The sequence below is a fragment of the Benincasa hispida genome, chromosome 8, assembly GCF_027475165.1.
Source record: "Benincasa hispida cultivar pf3 chromosome 8, pf3_genome.v1.1, whole genome shotgun sequence".
Lineage (NCBI taxonomy): Eukaryota > Viridiplantae > Streptophyta > Magnoliopsida > Cucurbitales > Cucurbitaceae > Benincasa > Benincasa hispida.
Window position 1 is genome coordinate 63,727,424 of NC_143485.1, and position 26,748 is coordinate 63,754,171.

The 26,748-nt window shown below is 32.9% G+C and overlaps 1 protein-coding gene and 2 non-coding genes across 3 annotated transcripts; all 3 read left to right on the forward strand.

Moving 5' to 3' along the window:
• Positions 1-269: 269 nt before the first annotated feature.
• Positions 270-5,140, forward strand: KASI (3-ketoacyl-acyl carrier protein synthase I). The gene is made up of 7 exons (XM_039039124.2): positions 270-1,051; positions 2,044-2,475; positions 2,895-3,068; positions 3,750-3,863; positions 3,990-4,091; positions 4,573-4,639; positions 4,763-5,140. The coding sequence occupies exons 1-7, from the start codon at positions 584-586 to the stop codon at positions 4,828-4,830; spliced, it is 1,425 nt and encodes a 474-aa protein (XP_038895052.1). The 5' UTR covers positions 270-583; the 3' UTR covers positions 4,831-5,140.
• Positions 5,141-10,761: 5,621 nt separating this feature from the next.
• Positions 10,762-10,957, forward strand: LOC120084305 (U2 spliceosomal RNA). The gene has a single exon (XR_005483668.2). It is a non-coding gene; the product is annotated as a U2 spliceosomal RNA (small nuclear RNA).
• A 1,456-nt stretch (positions 10,958-12,413) lies between these two features.
• Positions 12,414-12,486, forward strand: TRNAR-ACG (transfer RNA arginine (anticodon ACG)). The gene has a single exon. It is a non-coding gene; the product is annotated as a tRNA-Arg (tRNA).
• The last annotated feature ends 14,262 nt before the right edge of the window (positions 12,487-26,748 follow it).

A 26,748-nucleotide genomic window follows, 5' to 3' on the forward strand; every position in this document is an offset into this window, starting at 1 on the left:
AGAAATCGACACATTAACCATTTATTTCGTTTGTTTAAGTTCAATACAATATTTGAGGATGAATGGATTCAAATCTCCGACCTTTTAATCGAGTCTATATACTTTAACTAGTGGATGCGAGATAAAATGCATGTTTGGCAACATTATGCCTCTAAACAAGCTCCAATTTTGTCTTTAATAATGAGACAATTTAGGGTTATTACTCTCTATTTATAATGGTAATTAGTAATTAATAATCAATTAATCAAATGAGTGGGTAAAGTAGCTAAGAAAACGAATAATGGAAAAGAGAAAAAAAAAAAAAAAAATTTAGGTTGCCAAACTCACAGCTTCCACATTCAATTTGTTTGAGAAAAGCTTTGGCCCTTTGAAAGATAGGCGTAGATTACGAGAAGGCTTATTGAGTGGCTTTACAATTCCGCCAAACAAATAGCTCCCCTTTGCTCCGCCTTCCCCCAAAGTTCTCCATTTGCCAGATTTCACCATCCATTCTCCTTCTTCAATCCGCCATTGTTATCATCGCCTTCCTTCTTCTATACATTCCTCTTTCTCGCATTCCCCAAATCCCCATTCCTCTTCCACCATGCAGGCCGCCGCCGTTCATTCCTCCACTCTCAAGCCCTCTCCCTTGGACCCATTTCGCAACCACAAATGCTCCCCGTTCCTCGTCCCCACTGCTGCTCCTAAATCACGGCGACGACTCTCTTTTGTTTCTGCATCTGCAGCTTCCACTGTCTCTGCGCCTAAGCGGGAGAAAGACCCTAAGAAGCGTGTGGTGATTACTGGAATGGGGCTTGTTTCCGTCTTTGGTAACGACGTTGATACTTACTATGATAAGTTGCTTTCTGGTGAGAGTGGTGTTAGTCTCATTGATCGCTTTGATGCTTCCAAGTTTCCTACTCGGTTTGGTGGCCAGATCCGGGGATTCGCTTCCCAGGGATACATTGACGGTAAGAATGATCGTCGGCTTGATGATTGCCTTCGTTATTGTATTGTTGCTGGAAAGAAGGCTCTTGAGGATGCTGACCTCGGTGGAGATAAGCGCTCTAAGGTCATTTCCTTTTGCTAAAGTATGCTTTTGTATCTGGAGAATGATGTGTGTGTTTGTGCTCTGTTAGATTGCATTTCTTGCCTTCTTGTTTTCAATCCCTTCTTGTCGGTTAGTTGATTTTATTCGTGAATTCTTGATCTGGAGGATGTTAGCGAAGACATGAAGTATTTTTGCCTTTTTGCTTCAAAGTATATGGGCCAGTAGGAATCTAAGGGGGCTTCCCCAATGCACGAATCTTTTTGCATATCATGAACAAATCTCCTCTCCTGCTCTTCTTCCTTATGTTGAGTATGGAATTGAAGTATTTTATGGAAATGCGTCTGAAGTATTTATCCTACTTAAGTGACTTGGCTGAATTAGGATATTAACGTAGACCTGTATTTTATAGGCAGAGTGACCTTTGATTAAGTATACTGACATTTAAAAATTCTAAAGTGCTAACCATTCTAATCATGCTTTCCTTTATATGTCATAAATTAATTTAAGAATTAACATCATTCCAAAATTGATAGACATTTCTTTAATGGCTTCTTCATAGATCATCATGGAATCTAAATTAATACTAATATGAGGCACGTGAATTGACAGTTATAATCCTTTCTTTTCCCAGGTTAATAGATGGAGTGGATAGGAGTTTTATCTTTTTTTGCTATTATATAATAGATGCTTTTTCATTAGAAAGGAAGTTCATAGATCATTTATGTTGCACAGTGATCAATATATTTGACAGAAGTTGTACTCTTTCCTCCAAGGAAAAATAGGGAATAACTAATTGCAATTGGGTAGAGATACATGAAGATTTGAAGATATCAGCATGTGTTTTGACTTTACTTTCCTTGATCTAGGGAAAACTTCCATTTGATTTCTCTTAAAATTAGTTTGTTCTTCAGGCAGACACTATTTTTGAAGCTATTATTAAAGTTCCTCAAGTTTATTATTTCTTTTTCCCTTATCTTATACAATTAACAAATGTAGTTTTATTTTTACTACAGATCGACAAGGAGCGTGCTGGTGTGCTTGTTGGAACAGGGATGGGTGGTCTTACGGTCTTTTCTGATGGTGTTCAGGCTTTGATAGAGAAAGGTCACAGGAAGATAACCCCTTTTTTCATTCCTTATGCCATTACAAATATGGGGTCTGCCTTACTTGCCATCGATATTGGTTTCATGGGTCCCAATTATTCTATATCCACTGCTTGTGCCACCTCTAATTATTGCTTCTATGCTGCTGCGAATCACATTCGTCGAGGAGAGGCTGATATGATGCTTGCTGGTGGAACTGAAGCTGCTATCATACCTATTGGACTAGGGGGTTTTGTTGCTTGTAGGGCTCTATCTCAGAGAAATGATGATCCTAAAACTGCTTCGAGGCCATGGGACAAAGATCGTGATGGCTTTGTCATGGGTGAAGGTGCTGGCATACTGGTAAGCTTTGACATACATCTTGATGGGCATGGAAAATGGACATGTTTTGAGCTGCTTGGTTATTTTCACTGAACTGAAGTATTCAGTTAGTCACAGTTGCTTTTGTCTAGCTGTTGCCGATCATGAATTGTCATTTGACAATCATCTTGGTTTTAGGCTGGAGAGTGAAGTTCCCCTGGAGTTTAGCTTGATTAAGATATTTTTTCTTCCAAGTTAAGATGATGGTAGTTTAACTTTGGTTGATGAGAAATTTCAGTAAGTTCTTCAGGGATAAGCTATTTTATCTTGCTTTTACTTGGGCTATTGTGTACACAACAAACAAGATAAAGTTTCATTCTCCTTGGTGTTGAATTTCACTGTGTTTGACCCCATTCCAAATTTGTCTGAAGATGATTCCAGTGGGGGTATTTACGTGACAGGTAATGGAGAGTTTGGAGCATGCAATGAAACGAGGTGCACCAATTATTGCCGAATACTTGGGAGGGGCCGTTAATTGTGATGCGTATCACATGACGGATCCTAGAGCAGATGGACTTGGCGTCTCCTCATGCATCTTGAGCAGTCTCGAAGATGCAGGTGTATCACCTGAGGAGGTAACTCAATCCAATCTTTTTATTCTGTTATTCAGAGATTATTCTATTGGTTTCTGACGATAATGCTCAAAGATCGCCCCAATTTTGGGACAAGTAAATTCTGAAGTTAATGATGTTTTGATAGCTACAAAATTTGCATTGATACAAGGTATGCAAGTACATTTGCACAGTATTGCAAGTTGGTTGGCCTGTTTATATAAGGCTTCTGCCGCATTTTGTGTACATCACGTGCATCTTGATCTAATTATATGTCTGTAGATATGTTTATTTAATTATACTTCTACAAAGAAACCTTCATTTCATCCATGTGTATATCATTAAGATTTTAGGAATCGTCCTGTTTGTGTTGTTAAAATGTCTTGGCCAAGTTGATGAGTGATTGTCTCCATTCCAAGGTTTATATTTCCCCTGTAAGAATATGGGTGGTATTTGTATTTGTAAATTTTTACAATTGTTGCGTGTGACATAATGTACAGCTGTTTATGGGTGGGTGGGTGGGTGAGTGGGTTGTTCATGGGCCTAACAACTGTATTTGTATTTGAACTCGTTTCATTTTGAATCTTTTTGTTATACTGGGATCTGGATAGGCTACCGCTTTTGAAATATCAAATTGCCACGTTTTTTTACCAAAAAAAAGAAAACATAAATATGCCTTTTCTTTGTTTTCATTAAAATTTACAGGTTAACTACATAAATGCACATGCAACTTCCACCCTTGCCGGTGACTTAGCTGAGATCAATGCCATCAAGAAGGTGTTTAAGAATACATCAGAGATCAAAATCAATGCAACTAAGGTAATGTCTCTTCTCCCTTCCTTCCCTCCCCAACGTCTACACCAATGGTTACATGGTTGCAGTCTATTCTTCTTAAAGTGATCCACTGGTTTGCTGATGCTTTTTTTGGCTGTCATTACTTTTCAGTCTATGATAGGCCACTGCCTTGGTGCTGCTGGAGGTTTGGAAGCCATTGCCACTGTGAAAGCAATTGAAACAGGATGGTTGCATCCTTCCATAAATCAATTTGTACGTCCCCTTTTCCTTTTTAACAATCTGATTTCAGATAATGTCAGGTTAACTATTGAATGTAGAGCAAGACTCTTACGATCAAAATTATTTGTCTGTCTCTACTTTCTGATCTTTACATGTTCACACACTGCATCTAGCATCAACCACAAAATCAAGAACTAATTTTGTCTGTCTCTACGTTCTTATCTTTACATGTTCAGTGAGATTAGTCGAAGTATGCTTAAGCTAGTCTAGATACTCACGGATATATAAAAATTAAAAAAAAAAAAAAAAAAAAAAAAAAAAAAAAAAAAAAAAAAAAAAAAAAAGAAAAAACAGGGAACTTTTCACATATACAGAACTCTGAAACTACATTCCTTTTATTATTCAGTTCTACTTGAACATAATAATTTCCTCCATTAAGATATCATCACAATATTCTAGCATCAGCTGGTATAGATTAAAATTATCAATATTTTTTCCCCCTATTTGACTGTAGAACCCGGAGCCTTCAGTTGATTTTGACACGGTCGCAAATGTAAAGCAACAGCACGAAGTGAATGTTGGTAAGTTGCCTAAGCATTGGGGGTTGCTGCCTGCCCCCCTATGGCTGACATATTTCCAATCTCTTTTCATTAAAATTCAACATCCTAGTTCAGTAATCAAGTTGTGCGGTTCTCTGTTTGCAGCTATTTCAAATTCATTTGGATTTGGTGGACACAACTCGGTCGTGGCATTCTCAGCATTCAAACCTTGAACACGTTAATGTTACGTACTACGACGTTTTGTAGGAGAATCCAGTCCTTAGCCTTGAGAATAGTTACTAATTAATTTTTATCAACGAGGTTGCTTTGCTTGCTGCGGGCGTCTTATCTGTCTTTGAACGTTTTTTGGTCTTTTATGCAATTCTATCATCCTCATTCCATTTGTTGCTGTGTTCTAATCCAATAATTGGGTTTACTTGAACTTGTGGCGAGTGTATTGGGTTAGGTCGATATTAGATTTCTCTTCAAAATTTTCTCAAGAATTCCATCATAATGTTTGTAATGAATAAGCTTTTTCTTTCACCTGCTTCCTCCATTCTGAGATCTGAAAACTGATGAAGTAACCGTTTTCACTTTCTCGATAAATCAATATTATGTCTCGTAATTGTATAATAATGTTTCTAAAATGGTATTATGTTTATCTGTTTCATTTTTTTTAAATGCTATCAAGTAAAAATGTTGTTATCTTTTTGTTCAATTAATTATTTATTATTAAGGGGTGAAAAATTCTTCAGAAATCTCATTGGATGATAATTCTAACACACACATATATATAAAATATAGCTCGAATTTCACTTTTCTCATGATACTTTCATATTACATAATAATTGGGTTAGTATTGATTGTGCTATTTGTATAAATTATTATTCTATTTATATGTTTCTCAATCCTATCTAACTCAAAGTAATGACAAGTCCCTAAACGTATTTGTAATAAGCATTTGCTAATATGACATAATCAAAGATTAAAGCATGTGAAAAGTAAAAAATGCCCATCAACATAGTTTCATGTCTAAAATTTATCCCTATCATTCCTATATAGGTATATTAATGGTTACGGTATATCATTCATTGTTTGCATGTTCGTTTGCTATTAATGCTTATTATTATTATATCAATATAAAATACTATATTAGTGATATTTGACTTCATATACCATTAGTGATTGCTTGCAGGTTCATTTTAAGTTTATTATTGATATACATTATCAATAAAATAAAATCAGTATATTAATGATAGTTTTGTTTTAAATTTATGATTATTTGCATGTTCATTTGTTATTAGATTTATCAGTGATATATTGTTTTTTTTTTTTTTTTTTTAAAGAGAGTGATTTTAGGGGCTGACAAGATAAATAGAATGATTTTAATCCAGTGTTTTTGAAGCACTGAATTGTCCACTATCCTGCAAGGGTAAAATCTCACCATACGAAAAAGGATTAGTGAAGGCATCGACATCAAACATGGAGAAGTTCTTGGATTTCCACACCACCCAATAGAAATTAGCCCTTCCCCACATCTATATTGGCTTTGGCGATCTTAATGAAGGGTCTTCCTAATAGGATAGATTTCCAAGAAAAAGCATTTGTGCAGACATTCAAAACATAAAAATTAGTTAGGAAAAGAAAACCATCGACACTCACAATTACATCTCTAACTACACCTAAAGGCCTAGTTAGAGAATGGTCTGCCAATTGAATCACAATTACATCTCTAACTACACCTAAAAGCCTAGTCAGAGAATGGTCTGCCAATTGAATCACAATTACATCTCTAACTACACCTAAAGGCCTAGTTAGAGAATGATCTGCCAATTGAATTATAATTCCAGGACTTTGTAAATTCCTTAGTTTAAGTTCATAAAAGACAGATGCGGGTATTACATTCACAGGATCTATCATGACATTCTCACGCTTCTTTTTACCTATTTCTCAATTGAAACCTAAAATTATGCCATATATGCCAATTCCTAGTGAATTTTTATTACGCAACATGGGCTAAATAAAGCCATGATCCAAGAAGGAAAAGGCCCAAGCCAAACATAGGCAATTGGACCTAAGTCCTTTTAGCTACAATGTCCAACAAATTGATTACAAACACGAGCGATATGAACAAAAGAAAGATCTTGATCCCAACGGCCATTGGGGAGAATGAAATCAGCAGCAAGCTTTCCACGAAGCTGGCTTATAACAACAATAGGCTTGAAAAAACATTAATCAATCAATTGTTATTTGTTTGCATTTATCAAGCTTTCCATCATGATTCTTTGCATGCTTATTTGCTATGAGATATATCATTATTTTATCATATTATAATTATAAAAAAATTTAACTTTTTGTTTCTATTAATGATTATTTGCATGCTCATCTCTTATAGGTATATCACTGTTGTATCATATCCATAAAAAAAATAAAATAATAAGACGTAGACTAAATTGACTCTATTATATATTCAACCATGGTTTGCAAGCACCTTTACTATTAGACATGTTGTAAATAACTCTTAACAATAAAAGGTAAATCAGTGATTGTTTTCCTTAAGATGGAGATATGTAAATTATTTATCACTCGTAAACATATTAAGGGGTTGTTTGATAGCCTCCATAGAGTTGGATTGAGTGGGCTTAAAAAGTCCACCCGTGTTTGATGGTCGCTTAAAAGAAAACGGTAGATTTTAAGCCTACAGTTTTACTTACTTTTTCTCTCTTCTTTTCACACTCCATTTTCAGATGTTTTAATTACACTCCCCCCTTTCTCTCTCTCTCTTCCCGTCACACATTTTTATTACTCACATCTCTCTCTTTTCATCTTCTCTCTTCATTCGTCGTTCGGTTTGTCTTCTTCATCTCGTCTCTTAATTCTCTCTCCGGCTCGAATGAGTTGTATTCCTCTCAGACTTTCCTCTATATTCGAATATTCTTGCTCAATGATGCATTTCTCTTCTTTGGTTTCTTTGTATGCCTATTTCTTTTTATATCGAGTAGATACGAACGATTTCCTAGTAGATCTAACGACATTTCGGTAGATGTAACCATTTTTTTGGTAGATCTAACTATTTTTGTAGTATATATGAAGGATTTTATAGTAGATCTAATTTTTTTTTTCTGAATATTGTTTTCGTCTTGATTTTCTCATGTTTTATTCGTCCTTGCATATTTGATTTTCCGATTGTTATTGATTTTGTACTTCGTCTGATTCCAGACGGTTCTGATTTAGCTTCCGTTCCATTTTGGGTATCTTTTTTGCTTGCATGTTTGTGATTAACTAGGGTTTACTCTTATAAATTGTTCTTGGTCTCCTAAAATTTGTTTCCACTAGCTCGAATGGGTTATATTTTTTCTTATCCATTTATATTGTATTTATTTCATCTTTATTCTTCCTTCCACTGCTGATATCTGTTCTGTTTACTGACTGTCTTCCATACTTTTTTCTTCTAGATTTCCTCTTGTTGTTTCAATAATAAATCATGTGTCATTCCCTTGCCATTTTTCTTTGCTTTTCTATCGAAATTGTATGGCAAGTGAATTTTTGGTAGGGGATACTGACCATGTTATTGGAGCTAGGTGGGGTCAATCCACCCAAATAACATGTCTTTTTTTTTTTAAATCTTTTTCCCCTGATGGTCGATGATGATTTGTTCAAAAAATCTATGGTCTCATATTTGAGTATGATTTATGATTTAATTTTATTTTATTTCGATATTTGAGTATGATTTATGATTTCCTTATGTTTTGTGGATTGTTTTATAATTTCTTCATCCATACATATTCAATCTGTTTTATGTTCTACATTTGATGAGTGGATTTTTTTCTTTGTTTTCGGTATTCAACTAAATTCAATTTTTATACATTTAAATTTAACTTCAATTTTACAAGTGTTGAAAGTGTTTATTTGTGTTGTTTGGAGTTGGATTTGTTCCAATGAAATAACTATATCAAATCATAAGGCCTTCTAATCTTTATTATTATGTCCATTCATATGTGAGATATTATGTTATATTTATGTCCATTTTCAGCTCAACCACCGAATTAATATTGACCTGACCATTACTTAATTTATTTATTTATGAGTTGACTCTCTTTATTATGGGTGTACTGTATTTGAACTTATTGAGGTTAGGTGCACTTAAGTGTACCCAACTTTCCTTACTAACCATCCTTATTATATCCTCTACTCATACCTGAATCTCTCCTCATATTTTTTTAGACTTCTCCACAGCCTCCTTTGGTGAACTGTGTTAGTACGTCCTTGCTCTAACCTTTTTATTTCAACTTTTTCTTAAACCGTTTTACATTCTCATATGTATTGTTTGGCTATTGCAATATATTTTGTTTCCTTTTTCCACATCTAACTTCATCTTATTCCATCCATATAAGGTATGATTTCTTCTTTCCTTATAATCAAAGTAAGATATGCCGCTAACATTTTTATGCTTTTGTTAGACCCTGAACCGATTCATCTTCCCATCTAGTTGTGGACTATCTCGACCTTCATTCACTCCGAACATAATCATAGGTATAATCTATTATATTTTATTTCTATTCCAATCATACCCTATGGTCTAACTATACTTCTTTTTCTTCCGTGTAGAGCCTGAACGAACCGCACATTCCTTTCCTAACTAGTTTGAGGTTCGTAAGTTTTACGTTCGGAATTATCTTTGTTATAGTCTATTGTTTGTTGAACATGTTGAAGATTGTTTAGTTGTAATGTATTATGGTTTTGTATTTTTCACTTATATGTTGAACTTGTTGAGGACTGTTTAGTTGTGGACTTTGATTTGTTGCAAATATTTTTTTTTTTTATAAATATCATATGAAGTTGTTTAATTTTGAATAATGTCTTTATGATGTATACATACATGAATCAGAATGGCAGGTGATGGAAAAAGATTGAAACACATATAGACAAAAGCCGATGACGCTAGGTTGGTGAATGCCCTAATCTCTTTGGTGGAGTCTGGTTGGAAGTCCGATAATGGGACCTTTCGGACGGGATATCTACAACACTTTGAGCGACTATCAAACCATACTTCCACTTCTCATATTCTTTACTCTTTTATCTTTGCTTTCCATTTTGGCATCAAAAGGCATTCATGGTAGTAGGTGAATATTAGAATTTCATAATAAGATTCATGTTTAGAGTGTTCCTTGAAGAGTCTTTAATGTGAAGAGAAAGAAGCTTGTACTAGGAATATTTTGCAATAAAAACTCTTATTTCTCAAGATTCGTCTCTAAGTGAAGCTTTGTTTGCCATCAAATATCATACATTCATCTCAATATTCAAAGTTTGTTATTAAATTCTATCGGATTATCTTTTGATAAACCTAGTGTTCTCGACTGTAGGTTCATAAGATTATTGGTAAGTTTGGTGTTCTAATAGACAATTAAAAAATTATTAAGATTTGAAGTTTTAGATATTTAATGTCTCAATTAATTGGTAAAATGTTTCAAACACTCATATTACTAAAAAAAAATGAAAATTTAAGAATTTAGTTGATAAAATTAACATAATTATTAACTTTACAGAAGTATAGAGTTTAAATCGATATAATTTATTAAATTTTTAATAGTTAAAGTATGGGTGTTTATTGGTTGGATACTTTTTAGCAAGTTCTAAGTTTTTTCAACCCAAATAACCCTCATTAAATAATGAAATCAACCCAATCTAACCGTGAAACATTTGAGTTGGGTTAGTTCGGATTATTTTATATAAATCCAAGAACCAACACAAATCATAAAATTTACATTTATTTAAATCCAACTAAATCCAAATGAGTTGACAACTCAATTTAAATTGGATTGGATTGATGAATTTTTCAGATCATCAACTTTTTTTTTAACACACCTAATTTAAAGGCATACATACATATTTTTTTAAAACTTTTTATTACAATAAAATAGCATGGAACAAATAAATTGAAATATTGTGGTTTGTTAAGCTCTAAACTTTGTTTGATAATTGATATGAAGGGACGAGGATAAACTTTAGATTTAATAATAATAAGAAAAACGAGTGTATTAAATATAAAATAAAAAAGGGTGAGAGAATGAGGGGAAATGGTTTGTTTGTCCCACATCGGTGACCTTCAAAAGCGATAGCAAGTGGAAGGGTATAAAATGAGCGTGCATACGACTTTCAAAAGCATACCTTTCTCGGCCTTTTGGCTAAGATCAAGTGTAGTATCTGTTCTTATCAGTTTAATATCTGATACGTGGGCCATCGGCCCACATGATATTAATTAATTTTTTTAGGGGGAGGGCCCATCACTGTAGCTTGCTGCTGGGGCTCTCGAGTGTCGTCCAATGCGTTGCACTACAGCTTGGGCCTGGCGCACCCCTCCAGTTTCAAGTTTAAATGATTTCTTTCCTGGAATGGACTAAGAGCCTAAAATAAATTCAACTTCTCCTTATTTAGTAAAAGTTGGACCCTTTTCAAGCATGTGAAGTGTCTTACCTTTATCTTTTAGGAAAAATATTAAAAACCATACCAATTTTCAAAATAGCCACAACTTTTCATCTTCAATTTCTCCTTCAAAACCATCTCAGTTTCGGGCTTCTGTCGTCCTAACGTCTCAGATCTTCCGCGGTCGGCCTCCCTCCGTTCATGCAACTCCATCGTCACCAACACGCCCTACCAAGGTCCAACTACCGCTATGGATCCTGTTCGACTCGCTGTCCCCTGACGTGTGTCTTTTTAGCAGTCAGTCAGCCGATGCTCGAACGGCAGGCGTTGCCTACCGTTGTACAAATTATGAATACTCCATACGCTGTGGATACTCTGTAGGCTGCCATCTTAAATCGGGACCGTCGCTTGAGTCTCCGATGTATTAGATCGTGCCGCCGAGCATTTCTGTAGCCCTACGCATTCGATCGCTAACTAGCCTGCAGTTGACGTCGTGCGCCGCTGCTCGTAGTCGTCTTCAAGTTGCCGTTCGTTCGCACTGCCCAGCCAGCTGCTTGTCGGATGTCCGTCCGGTTGCCCCTTTCCGTCGAGCACTGTCGCCGTGAATTGCCATGTCTCATATATATTGTAATTTACATCCATGTATTAAGATGGCTTGAGAATTAGGTTTTAGGTTTGACGGTATATACCGTCATATGATTATTTGGAGGGGGGTTTTATTGTATCCTGTCATATTATATTGAATATTGAACCATTTATAAATCGTGGTAAGATATTTTTGTTTATTTTTGACTACTTCAAATTTATGATATATATTGTGATATAAATGAAATTTGTGATATATACTGTGATTTATGTTGAACATTGAATCAATTTCTGATTTATATATAATTTGTGATTTATATAATGTAGTATAATTGATAAAGAAATTCGGTTAAATAATACGTACTCGTAATTTATATATTATACTATCATATAGATACCATATATCTAAACTTTCGAATTCAAAAAGACATCTTTTAAAACTAAAGAAAGGTCAAAAGAAGATATCAAAATTACTCACTCATGGACAACTTTGTCCTTTCTATGAATTTTACAATAACAAAAAACTATTCATAACGGCAATTATCGATGAGCATCATCAAAAAAAAAAAAAAAAAAAAACTCTTTTGAAAGCATTTTTAGTTGACAAAATATGTATGAATATGGAGAAAGATGTAGTACTATGGTAATGTGAATTTTGTTCATATTAACTCTATATATTACTCGCTACAGTAACATACATTTAAAAATACTAAGGAGTCTATCAATATTAAAAAAATATTAGATAAATTTAAAGTATAAACTCAAAACTTTATATTATCTAATATAATATCCGTTTATTTTTAACGAGGACTCCGTGGCCCAATGGATAAGGCGCTGGTCTACGGAACCAGAGATTCTGGGTTCGATCCCCAGCGGAGTCGGTTTTAATTATTACCTTTTTATACAATTATAATTTTTTTTCACCTTTTTATTTTTCTTTTCGCATTGATCAATCACTTTACTACAGGTTCTTTTTAAATTTCAATCCACTCTGTAAACAATTTAGTCATTAAATCTATAGTGAATAGCAACTCAGTTACTCAGTTTAATGTAGTTTTAAATTTATAATAATTTGGTCTATAAGTTTTAGGGGGTTTTGGGATACAAAATTGAATTCATGTCTGTATTTGGAATGTAAAATTATTTTATTTGAATTAAGAAGTTTATGATTGAAATTTTGAGTTGAGTTCACATGTCACTAGTATTTGGTATAGTTTTTCTGACATAAATAATCTATTTTTATGTCGATTAGTTTTGTTTATAATTTTTTATTCAATAATTTTACGCATCTTGTTTTGATCACTATAGATTGTATTTTGTTTTATTTTATTTATTTTTTTTAAAATACACATGTATTTTGGGAGTTTTGGGAAATGAGATTTAGAGTTAACTTTTAGATCATGCATTTCATTTTTTTATAATTTAAACAATCATTTTACAAATTTGTGCATGTAATGTTTCAAGTTAAGTCTAATAAAACAAAACAAATTTGGATATATATTGTAAGTGAAATACTCAAAATGTAGTTGTACTATGATGACCCTATTAATAGTCATGTTACATGGCTGACACAAACAATATGTAACAAATGCCCAAGTTCACTTATACAAAAAAAAATTACATAAAGTTTCCAAATCCTCTATCTGATAGATATGGTCGACAACTTTCTTTTGCTTTCCAAACTCCAATTACCAAGTTAGTCGACATGAGTATAAAAAATTGGTGGCATACAACATTGGGCCCCAAATACTAAGTTGGTTTTTTAGCCCAACTTCCCAATTTTTAGCAACTCACATACTCACCCCGAACACCCCCTTAATTAGTAATAATTCATTTCCAATACTTTGAAATTTGTAACAATTTAATCTCTATCGTTAAAAATCTCATCAATATCAAGGGTAAGCTTTTATCATGTAATAACTTTTTGTTTATAGTTCATGTATTTAATCTACACGTATAATTTTTTAAATTAATTCTTAAAAAGTTTTTAACAATAGGGACTAAATCATTGAAAATTATAAAATACATGAACTAAAATGTTATAAATCCAAAAGTACATGGACTATTTGTTATTAACTAAAGTTCAATGGCTAATTTATTTCTTCCATAAAAGTTTATTGATCAGAAGTATTTTGTTAACCTAAATAAAATGTTTAAATATTAGTTTCATCATTTTAACCTTTTAAGTTTCAAATTTTATTATTTTAATAGATACGCTTTAAAAATTAACAATTTGGGTACTTTTCATTTTCTTTTTCATCTAATTTTCTCATTAGAAATTTTAGCATAAAACTTTATTCACTAAAATTTTTACAATATTGCCATAAATTTAGTACAAATATCAAAGTAGTATTTAAATTTAAATAAAATTATTTCAACAATTTACATTTTCTAATCTTTGAAATTTTGCGATTGCAAAAAACTGAACTTTACGCCCGTTTGATAATATTGAATATGGAAATTGTAATATTACTTAAAAAGACTTTCTGACCCAATGGACAAGGCGTAGTTCTACGAATCCATAATTTCTGGGTTCGATCCCCAGTAGAGTCGTATTTTTTTTTCAAATTTCTCATTCCAAGCAATTTCATCTTATTTTATTTTTATTTTAAATTTTATTGATTTATTTTTATTTTCCGTTCAACAAAATTAAGATGTATTTAGAATACATTTTCAAGTGTTTAATTTGGAAAGTAAATTATTTTAGAAGAAATTAGAGTGTTTCACAACTATTTAAAATAGCTTTTCAAGTATATTTTATAAAAAATATTTAAATAAAAATGAGTTTTTTTTTCTTCGGTAAATAACTTTCTCTCAAGTCAGTCCAAACGAACCCTCAATTCTAAGATAATAACGTTAAAAGGGTATTTTTAAATATAAAAAAATATTTAAAAATATTTACACTTTATAGCAAAACATTATAAAAGTACAACACACTTTTGGAACTTTTTGTTATAAATATAAATATTTTTAAAACCTTTCTATTTATAATAATTTCTCTATGTTTTTTTTTTCTAAATCTTGTGTAATATATATATATATATATATATATATATTATTTCTATAAGTTGTTAATGTTTTTCTAACTAGGATAATGAAGGCATTTGTCTTGTGATGCATATATAATTAAATAGAGTTAACAGAGTTAACAATCTTTCAAATATATATAAAATTAACAAATATCTTATGATTCATTTCACAATGTTAAGGTCCATTTAGAGTTGAAAGTTCTAAATGTTGGAACAAATTTTATTATTTTGTTATTTTGTCTAACACTATAGATTGAATAAGAGCAAAATATTGGTGGTTTAATCATGTAGCTTACGTATTTTTTTGTATATACGTTCAAAGTTTTATTTTGAAAATTCTTTTCTCATGCCCTTTTTCATTTTATATATGTTTCTCAATTCAATATATAATACGTTTATACATGTTTGTCAAACATATACATAAAGATTTTTTTTTTTCAATTTGAATTATATCACCCATATTATAAAGTATAACTTGCATTTATGTAATATAAACAAGGAATGAAACAAGAATATATTATCCCATAAAATTAAATATATCCCATATTTATGAAATATAGACATGAAACAAAATAATAATATATTCCCATATTATTTTATATACCATAAATTTATGGAATATAAACATAGAAGAGAACAAATATATGAAAACATACAAATATATGATAGAATACAAAACAATATAACAACCCACTAGGTTCTCCTCCAAAACAATTAACCAAATAATTATTTTCAAGACACCACAAATAAATCACTAAATAATCATCAAGTAATCAACCAAACAATGGACAACAATAAACCACAAAATTCTAGAAGACTAAAAACAAAGAGCACACATGGATTATACGTGGAAAACCTCTTCGATGTGGAGAGTAAAAACCACGAGACTTGTGAGAAGTCCACCCTTGTCAGCTCCTCTTATTATGATAAAATTGAGAAAAAAAGAACCCAAATCAGTCATACAAAGGTTTACTACCCACCAATACTTTCATACATAAAAGATGAACACTTGAGAGATAAAAAGAATGAAAGTCACCCAGTTTTACAAGTTCTTTTCGACATTGATTACGAACAAACCAAACCACCAAACAACAATCCAACCATTAGAAATAACCCCTCATGTGTCCCAAACAAGAAAACCAAATTTCAGCACGATCTAATGGTTCAAACCTCGACAATCAATAACTTTGAGGAAGTTGTCGCTGAAAAATCGAACTATTGCCTTTCTCTCTGATTTTCTGCCTCTTTTTCTCCTTAGGTCATCCTCATATTACATAAAAGAAAACCTATAGCTTTCAAGATGGGCCAATCCAACAAATTAGCCCCAATTGGGCTCATAAAATACAAGTTTAAAATAAAGTTTTGCTTGTGCAACACGTGGGCTGGACACCCACAACAATCTCCCTCTCCAGCCCAACACGAGGAAGACTCAATCACATCCATGATCACTTGAACCTCATCTTGGCAAGCTTACAATGCTCAATTTTGCTTCCGGGAACTACCTTAGTTAACATATTTTCACTATTCTTATCAGTGTGGACTTTTTTTTAGATTCAATCTCTTCTCTTCAATTACATCTCGTAGCAAATGATGTCTAATGTCAATGAGTTTAGTACGAGCATAATACATTGGATTCTTGCTCAAATCTATAGCACTCTGTCTATAAAAAAATACAACATACTCACTTCGCTTAAAACCCAACTCTTGAAGGAACCTTTTAAGCCATAACATCTCATTGTTTTCTTTTATTGCTGCAATATACTCTGCCTCAATTATGGACAATGCTACGCATTTTTGTAGCTTAGATTTCCATGAGATGGCTCCTCCTAAAAGTGTAAACACATAATATGATGTAGACTCCTGGTTATCAAGATCACCTGCCATGTCTGCATCAATATAGCCTTCAAGCATAGATTTGCCACCTCCATAACATAAACTCAATTTGGAGGTGCCCCGTAAGTATTTGAAGATCTACTTCACTACTTCCCAGAAGCCTTACTTGGGTTGGATAGAAAACGACTCACTAGACTGATTGCATGTGTAATATCAGGTCTAGTACACACCATAACATACATCAAAGAACCAACAATAGGAGAGTAAGGAATGGATGACATAACTTCTTTCTCTTTTTCTGTTGTAGGGCAAGCTCTCTTACTTAGCTTAAAGTAAGTTGCTAGTGGTGTACTAACAGACCTAGTATGCTTCATGATAACTTGAAGAAATACAAGTTATTTATACTGTTTTATTTAGATATTGCGGTAAAAAGAAAGAAAAGTTGCATCGATAGTATAGAAATTGGCTAAGAAATGCGAAAATTATAAAATGTCATCAATACACCTACTAACACTATTGCGATGGTAGAATAGAATGTTTCAGTTTCTGTTTGTAAGAAATCAGTCACCGCATGCGTTCATGGCTCAAAAGCAAAATAAACAACGCATCTATGTCGCATTACGCCCATCAATCGAGAACGAAGAGATCATCAATCAATGACGGCGCATGCGACAATCGATCAAGAGCTCTAGCGATCAACGCAATTTCAACCGCATGCAGTAATAAAAAACAACACCGCATGTGATGATCGATCGAAGATGTAAAGAGCAACGTATTTGCAGAGGATTTTGACAAATGTACAGCTTTTAGTTGTGCATTTATGACAGATTGATTGCGTAACAGAAGAAATATTCACTCCGCCATTTCAGGAACTACCACAACCATACAGTGGGGACCACACATTCAAAGAGCCAAGCTTCGCCTATAAATAGCTTCTGCAAATTCACTGAAAGATATACATGAATACATAGAGACGTGTATATACTGATTCTGAGAGAGAAACTGGTTTGAAGAGACTTACAGAGTAGATCCGGGCGAACCACGATACAAGGCCGAGAGGTGAGTCTTCGAGCAGAGAATCCTTCCAATTCCCGTAGCTAAAGCTCTGTGCAAAGGTCAATTCTATCGAGAAAGCAAGCCTGAGATGGAAGCTTTCCTCTCCATTACTTCCACACGCCGACAAGAACAACCTCCATTTAGGATCTGTGTCAAGACGTTGACACTTCTTCTGTATTTGTTTCTAATCTCTATTTCATCATTTGTATTCATATTTCTTAATCTTTCATTCACACCATGTATCGAACGCTTACTTCTAGAATTAAATGTTATGATAATTACCATTGCCATTTCTCTGTCTCTTTCCGTTCATCCATAACCCATTTTCTTCATGATGTTTTCCTAATTCCCTGGGTAATTGGCAAGAATTAAGCGAGTGAGTTAATTTGTGTTAAAAAAATAATTAAGTTTAGCTAAAGCATGCTCGACGGCATCTTCACCTGTGAGAGCAGAAGTGAAGATGTTATTCCGCCTATCGAGAGAAGGTTGGAAGAATGCGTTAACTAAAGCGAGAAGTATTTCCAGAGATGGAAACAACCTTGCGTTCATCACGTTACCATAGAGTATGAGAACGCGGCCGATCACCGAGAGGTGTATGCCAAGGGAAAGCGGAACCTTAGTTGCATCTTTAACGCAATTGACAAACTTGCGATGTTTTTACTATTTATTCTTTCTCTTTCTGCTTCATCCATAAAGACTTGCCATCGCATACATAGAATAATCCGAGGTCGAATATAGATTGTTTGTACAACTTCACAGTCAGTTCTCGACTTCAGTATCTTGTATCATATTAGTTTAGGATTTTATTTTATCAACGCAATTTTATTTCTTTGCAATTCCTGTATAAACCTAATTCTTTATTCATTGTTAAACCAATCCCATGTATCACAAAAGTAACGCATTAACGAAAACAATCCCTATGTTCGACCTTAGATTATTCTGAAAAACTTGCGTTGGAATTATACTTGGTTTCAGCGCCAGGAAACTTGGGACAAGCACTACTACATCGCATATTACGAACATATCATTAACAACGCATATACTTAGACGTAGTATCACATAGAAATTCTCTTTATCGCAATGCACTTGAGCACATACATAACACATACATAGCATATTATCTGTCATCACAGTGCATGCATAACAAGGAACTAATTTTATCGTTACAAGTTTATGACAGATAATGTGATGATAAAATTAGTAACAATGCATAACTTGTAACGATAAAACGTCTGAATGCTCCTCAAACCCAATTAAGTCCAACTCGATTCACGAATAGATGTAGAACACCACCACAAGTTTTACTTTGGTATTCTCGGTGTGAGAATCCAGGAGTTATGGGCTCTGTGTGATCTTGGATTGAGGAAGATAAGAGGTATATGATCGAGTAGACGTTCGAGTAAGTGGGAGGTAAGAACATTGTCTATTGCATAGACAATGTACTCAATTGTTTAGTAAACGGAAGCCTATCACATAGACTTTACTACTCAATCGTGTAACAATGATCAAAAGAGTAACTATCGTATAGTCAACTCTTAAATGATCATTTAGACTCTCAACGGCTATCGCTTAGTAAAAACTCTTTTTACTTGATAGCCTTTTTCCATGAGTATTTCCTGAATGATTCAACAACTAATTTTGGAAAACCATTTTCCTTTTATCTCACGGTTACCATAAAACTTCCAATAACCTCCCACTCAAATCGGTTATTAGAGAAAAAGAATTAATGATCAAATAATTAATATATTATAAATAAATATGATAACCAACTTATCATATTATATTTATAACCTATAGTAATACTTCATTATATGAAACATATAAACCATAGTTCTTTTTCTATTTTATGGTACTTAATATAAATCATATTTATATTAATTCCTCCAATTAATATATCTAATACATCATACCAATTATATCACATATAATTGAATTTCCTCTTGTTAATTTGAACACTTCAAACTAACCTAAAACTTGATTCTCAACTTGAACCCATTGAGCTACCAAGGGGACCTCATGGTCCTGTAACTTGAAGCTCCAACGATACATGAATAACTGACTAAATTCTTTAGTCACAAGATCCACTATCCGTTAACTGACGGATAATCTACTAAAGACCGACAACTATACTCTTCTCATTATAGATATATTTTTGTGTCTATATAACCAATCAACAGTGCGTTAACCCTTCCTAAATTTCTTGTAAGTACAGCTGAGCCAATTTACCGTTTTGCTCCTGTAGTTACATCTAACTCCTTAAGTACTACTGATTCTTCTAATGAACAATAAGTCTTAGTTCTACTATGACTGAGTCCTCTCTTCTAAAGAGAGGGTATGGCCTCTATGTTCAAGACCCAGAATTAGCCCTTCAGGAAGCAAATTATCTACTTACCCTTACTTCTGGGAAGAAGTGAATTTCGCCTTATGTAGCTAAGTTCCCAGCTCCCAAATTAGAAAAATCCTAAAAAAGGTAGGCTTGTTGAGTTAACAATCTGACCATTCTCACCCATACTAATCAAAGGACCACCCTCATAGGCAGGAGTTCCCAAAACGCTCAGGATTAAGGTCATGTCATCTATGGTTATTTTAGTGAAATGTAAGTCCTAATTATCAACGACGTTATATAAAGAGACTAATCATCTCGTGGTCCGGTCTTATACAAACTCTTTGTATAGGACACCCTCGCTCGCATGTCTCCACATGAATGGTCAGGATCATACCATTTGTAGCACTTTACAACACTTGTAAATATCTATAAAGCGGGCCGTATCCGTAGTGTCACTAGGATAAGGGATAAGGTATCCCTCCTTTATCCTTATACTACAGACCATTTAGGTTATTAGTTAAGGCATGATCCACTTGTATGTCTCACATACATGCTTAAGTTATATGAAATAACCACTGATTTTAGATTATTGGATATGAGTAAATAAAAATAAAATAATATTTATTTTATTAATAACAATGTGTGCAAATAGTTTACAAACTACGAGACCACCGGGAGAATTAGGACACCAATCCTAACACTATTTTACTTCATGGTTTCTGGTCCCTCATGTGGTTTTCCTCCAAGAATGTAGCATTTGTCGATACAAACACTTTGTTTTTATTTGAATCAAAGAAGTACCCACCTCTCGTTTCCTTGGGGTAGCCTACAAATAGGCATACTTTCGAAAAAGATTCCAACTTTTTGGAATTTGTCATAAGCACATGGGCTGGACATCCCCAAATTCTGAAGTGGTATAAACTACTTTTACGACATATCCACAACTCCAAAGATGTTTCAGAAACACTATTTGATGGAATGTTGTTCAAAATGTAAATAACAGTCTCCATTGCAAATCCCCAGAACGAGTCAGGAAGTTGAGCATAACTCATCATAGACCAAACTATGTCCAACATGGTTCTATTTCTCCTTTCTGATACATCATTCTGCTGAAGTGTACCAGAGGCTGAGAGTTGAGACTTTATTCCATGTTCTATCGTATAGTTCTGAAATCTTAAGTCCATATACTCTTTACCATGATTAGATCATAGTGTTTTTTTTTTTTTTTTTTTTATCTTTTTACCTAACAAATTTTCAACCTCAGTCTTATATTCCTCGAACTTTTCAAGTACTTTAGACTTGTGTTGCGTTAGGTATAGATACCTGTATATTGACTAATCATCTATAAAAGAGATGAAATATTCATACGCTCATCTTGCTTTTACATTCATTAGACCACAAATATCTAAATGTATAAGTTCCAAGGCTTCTTTGGCTCTATAACCTTTTCTAGTAAAAGGTTGTTTTGTCATCTTACCTTCAAGGCATGACTTACATACAGGTAAATAATTTTCTTCTAAACTATTTAGAAGTCTATTTTTCACCAATCTCTCAATCTTATTGAGATTAATGTGACATAACCTTAGATGCCAAATGTGACAATTTCTTTAGGAGAAATCCTTGGTCTCTTAACAATTGTTGTTGTTCTAACATTTCAGTATTTAGTACAACCTTTGTAACTAACGACCTTAGTACATATAGGTTACTTTCTTTTGAAGCAAATTCTATCTCCATTCCATTTTAGAAAATAAACACTTTACTTCTAGAGAAGGAGAGAGAATAATTTTGCTCAATCAAATAAGAAACAAATATTAAATTCCTTTTCATATTAAGAACTACATATATGTCATCTAATAATATATATCATTTAATGTCCAAAAGTAACTTATGTCTGCCTGCGTCAATAGCTGAAACGACCTCACCAGTACCAACTCGAAGAGTCATCTTCCCAACTTCCAATTCTCCAAGAATTAAATCCCTAATAGGAAGAACATACGTGATTAATAGCTCCTGAATCAGCTATCTAATCAGAATCATTATTCTCTATTAAGAATTTCTAGTATAAGTAAATCAGATTACTATAATTAGACCTCTTTCTATTATGGAGAGCAGTAGGATTAACTTGAATACCCTTATTATGAACTCCAAGTTTTTCCTCTGAGGTCAAACCTCTTTGATAAACTTCGTTAGAGTTAGCTACTTTTGCCTCCTCTATTTGTCCCTTGACATTTAATATAGACCAGAGTTCAAATAGAGAGCTAACATTACTGGTTTCATCTATATTAACCCCATCCTGCTTGAATTGTGAGGACACTCGCTCAAAAAAACTCTTGCATTGATTGCATGATCTGAAGTGCAGTGACCATGCTCTCAAATCTTATGGCCAAGGCATCAGGTATGCTCGCCAAAATTTGAACTTGAGCCTCAAGATTGGTCTTCGTCCACCTTTTTTATCCATCACGAACATTTTGTGTTGCATCAAAGGTTGGAGCTAGAGGACATTCCTCAGTCAAGATGAAGTTAAGGTCATTAACCACGAACATAGTTTTAATCGATTCTTTCTAAGTTGTGTAATTGAATTCAGTCAATATTTCAGCATTAAGAAGGTTCATTTAAGTGCTAGTCATTTTTGCTAATACAAAACAAATTACTTATTTTAGACACTTATGCAAAAATTCATTTTAATCCAATCAATTTAGCAAAAACTAATAATGAACTCAACATTATTCCATTTTGCAACGATGCTTCAGTGATTTAGGACAAAAGCCACTGAAGGTAGTTAGTCACCATTTTCCTGAATTGAGACACTTCTAAACCAATCATTACACTAGAATAACTCATATTCCTATAACGATTAGTCACCCTTGATTTGGTCTAGAAATCATTACTTGCTTAACAATTTCTTGTAAATGTGACCATTCGTTTTAGACCATAGACTTCTGTCCCAATGAGCCAACGTAAGAAAAAAAATGATTGGGACAAAAACTAAAGTGATCCTATCCAGAAACCATTTCTGAAATTTGCCCCTGATATTGACCTAATACACAAACCATCCGAAGGGGGACGTTCCTAGGGCGCCTTGAGGCCGTGCAAGAAGGTCTCACGATGCAAACCAGTGAAGGAGACTGTAGGACATATTGACACATATCCTTCTCTAACTTACTATAAAAACTCTTTCTATTCACTTTGATATCGACCCAATGCAAACACCATCCGAAGGGGGACGCTCCCAGGTCACCTCAAGACAAAGTATGAGTCTGACGGTGTGAACTTTTAGGGAAAACGTGAGTGGAAAAAATTGACATATCGTATATATCTTTTTCCTCCCACTGAGTATTTTACAAAAATGGGTTTATTAACTTAGTAAAAACCGGCTAACTAATTTTAACTAAGTCTTTGTTAATTTGCTCAATATAACACTTATATTGACTATTTCAATAATATGTGACTTCATTTGTTAAACTTTTTAACGAAGTCAATCACTTATTGCATGCTTATAAAATATTTGCCCAATTCACCTTCCAGGTCGGTTCCCAGGTAGAGGTATTTCGTTTCCTTCAGCTTAAATACCTCAGCCTAGACAAAACTTTCCTTAGACAAATGTCCCTTATGGACAATTATTTTATAAATTTAACTCTAATTGAAATTTATCTTAATCCTATTAAAATGAATTAAAAAATTAACCTATTTATAATCTCATTAGAAACGTGTTTAACATAAGTCTAGGTGAATTAATTTTAAACCATTTAAAATTAAATTGGACCAATGTTTGCATGCAACTCTATTATAGATTTTAATTCTAATTTCATTATACTTATAACCATTACAAAATAATGAAAAATAAAATCTATAATTGCATTCAAAGACATGGATTAAATATAATATTTATATTTATCTAAGTAATATCATGCTCAATGCAAAATTTATTTTAATTGGAAAATAAAACACTTATATCTAACAATTATTAAGCACACATATCCATCATGTCATCATATATTATAGTAATTATTACGTAGTATGATGCATGAACATGCTTAATGTACCATACATCTAAAATAATATAATACTTATATTAAGATGCATGAGCATGCTAGTTTAATCATGCATTCAAAAAATATAACACTTACATTTTGACATGATGCATGAACATGTTTATCCTAAAGTGGGATTTTGAATCTAAATGACATACTTTATGCACCATTAAAAAATAATTTAAGTCATATATCTCATGCATAATTAAATTAACAAAATAAAAAAGTTGACCAGCTATTGGCATTCCTAGGAAATCAAATAAAATCTAAAACTCTAGAATTTATAATATCCTAAAAGAAAATGGAAAAGACACAAAAATATGTTTCTGTTCAGCGAAAACGGAGGTTAAACTAAAGCTCAAAACAACGATCTAACCGTTAAAATTGAGACCTTAGATATCCTGAACATATTATCCAAATTTTAGCACGATCCCACGGTTAGAAAACCAGTTATTAACAAATTTGTAAAAGCCATCCTCGAACTGCACTGCATTATTTCTCTCTATTTTTTCTTGTTTGCCTTTATTTTTTCAAGTTCTTTTTACAACAACGTTTTGCCATGAAAAACACGATCGTACATACTCATTTACATTAAAAAAAATACCCATAAACACTAGATCTTACATTGATCTCATCAATTAAAACTGTAAATCTAAATGCCAAAAGCTTAAATAGTCAACCTGCAAAACATAATTAAAATCACATACATCTCATGCATATATTTTAAAAACAACCCACCATTATATTCTGATTTTATTTTTAAAAAACCAAAAATCAAAATTGCATAAATTGGGCTCTGTATCAATTGAAGGGATCAAATCCCAAACGAAAGCGTGTGATCACCTTACAATTTTGTTTTCAATTTTACATAAACAAAATACGATATAAAAATAACAACATAATGGATAAACAATCAAGATTAGCATACATTTAAGAGAAGAAAATAAGGAAAAGGAAGAGGAAGAAGAAGTAGTAGAGAAAAGAAGTGAGATTTTGAGAGAAGTAGTAGGAGACTAGAATTCAGAATTCTCAATTCAACCGTGTCACAAACATGGGCCACGAAGACTTATTTATAAAGAGGAGGGGTGATCTCCTCTCTTAGTCTTTCCTATTTCTACTTAGTTCTAATTTAATTAAATAATTTTTATTTAATTCATTAGTCTAATAATTAAATAACCATATATATTAAATCCAAATTTAATATATATATATATATAATTAATTAATTAATAAATAAACATCACATATTTATTTATCTTTACTTCTAAAAAATTAATTAATTGATTAATTAACCATTAATTAATCAATCAAACGACTATATTAAATCATATTTATTATAGAATTAATCAACATATAATTATCACATATTTATATGTATACATCTCTTTAATATTTGAATCTTATTCAAATATTTTTCTCCCTTAATTATAGATCACATATATAATTAACCATATTATATTAATCTCATCAATTTGCAATTGATTTGAACAATTCAAACCATTCCTCTTATATATCATTTAGTGAGCTAACAAGAGAACCTTATGGACCTACAGATTATAAGCTCCAATGATACAAGATTAATTAATTAAACTCTTTAATTAAATTAATACAATTTTCATTAACCACCGGTCACTCTACTAAAGACCAATAGCTGCACTCTTCGTACTGTAGATTTATTTCTGTATCCACGGATATAACCAATCAACAATGAAACTCTTCATAAATTGTTCATAACTATAACTGGGTCAAAATACCATTTTATCCCTGTAGTTACATTTAACTCCTTAAGTACCACTAATTCCTCTAATGAATAAACAATTTATAGTCCAACTATAAACTAACACCTCTCGGGCCAGTGGGAGGTTGAGGCCTTAATGTTCAAGACCCCGAATCAACTATTAAGGGAATAATTTATCTACTTTCCCTGAGGTTGGAAAGGAGTGAATTCCATCTTGTGTAGTTGTGTTCTCAGCTCCCTACTCGAATAAGTCTCCAAGAAGGTAGGCTTGTTGGGCTGGCTAACAAAGCTACTCTCACCCATACAAATCAAAGGATTGCCCTCATAGGCCATTCACAACTCACTCAAGATTAAGGTCAAGTCACCTATGATCATCCTAGTGAAATGTAAGTCTTTTATAGTAGAGAGACTATTCATTTCCCGGTCTGGTCTTATACAAACTCTTTGTATATAATACACCCGCTCGCATGTCTCCACATGAACGATTAGGATCAGATCATTTGTAGCACTTTACAAAAATTGTAACATCTACAAAATAGGTTATATTTGTAGTGTCACCAGGATAAGGTAGCCAACCTTATCCATCTACTACATATCGTCTAGGTTATAACTTAAATGTGATCCACCTATATGTCTCCACATACATATTTAAATTTCATAAAATAACCTTAAATCTTAGTTTATTGGATTAATTTAATGTAACCTAAACATTAATAAAATACCTCTTAGTTTATTAGATATATAATTTGATTTTAAAAACTACAAGACATACTCGATTTAGGACATTAACTTCAATAGGTTCCAATTTCTTTGGATTTGCCACAAGCACATGTGTTGGACATCTCCAAATCTTAAGATGTCGTAAGCTACTTTTACGATCTCTCCATCATTCAAAAGGCATTCCACTAACACACTTTGATGGAACCTGGTATAAAAGGTAAGTAGTATTCTCCACTGCATAACCCCAGAACGAGATAGGTAGAGAAGCATAACTCATCATAAAGCGAACCATGTCCAATGAGATTCTATTTCTCCTTTCTGATTCACCATTTTATTGAGATATACCAGGTGCTGAGAGTTGAGATATGATTCCATATTCTATCATGTAGTTCTGGAATTCAATATCCATG

Coding starts and splice junctions, on each gene's coding strand:
- KASI (XM_039039124.2), top strand. CDS start 584: ATGCAGGCCGCCGCCGTTCATTCCTCCACTCTCAAGCCCTCTCCCTTG. Junction 3,069..3,749: donor CAGGTGTATCACCTGAGGAG/GTAACTCAATCC, acceptor TAAAATTTACAG/GTTAACTACATAAATGCACA. Junction 3,864..3,989: donor TCAAAATCAATGCAACTAAG/GTAATGTCTCTT, acceptor ATTACTTTTCAG/TCTATGATAGGCCACTGCCT.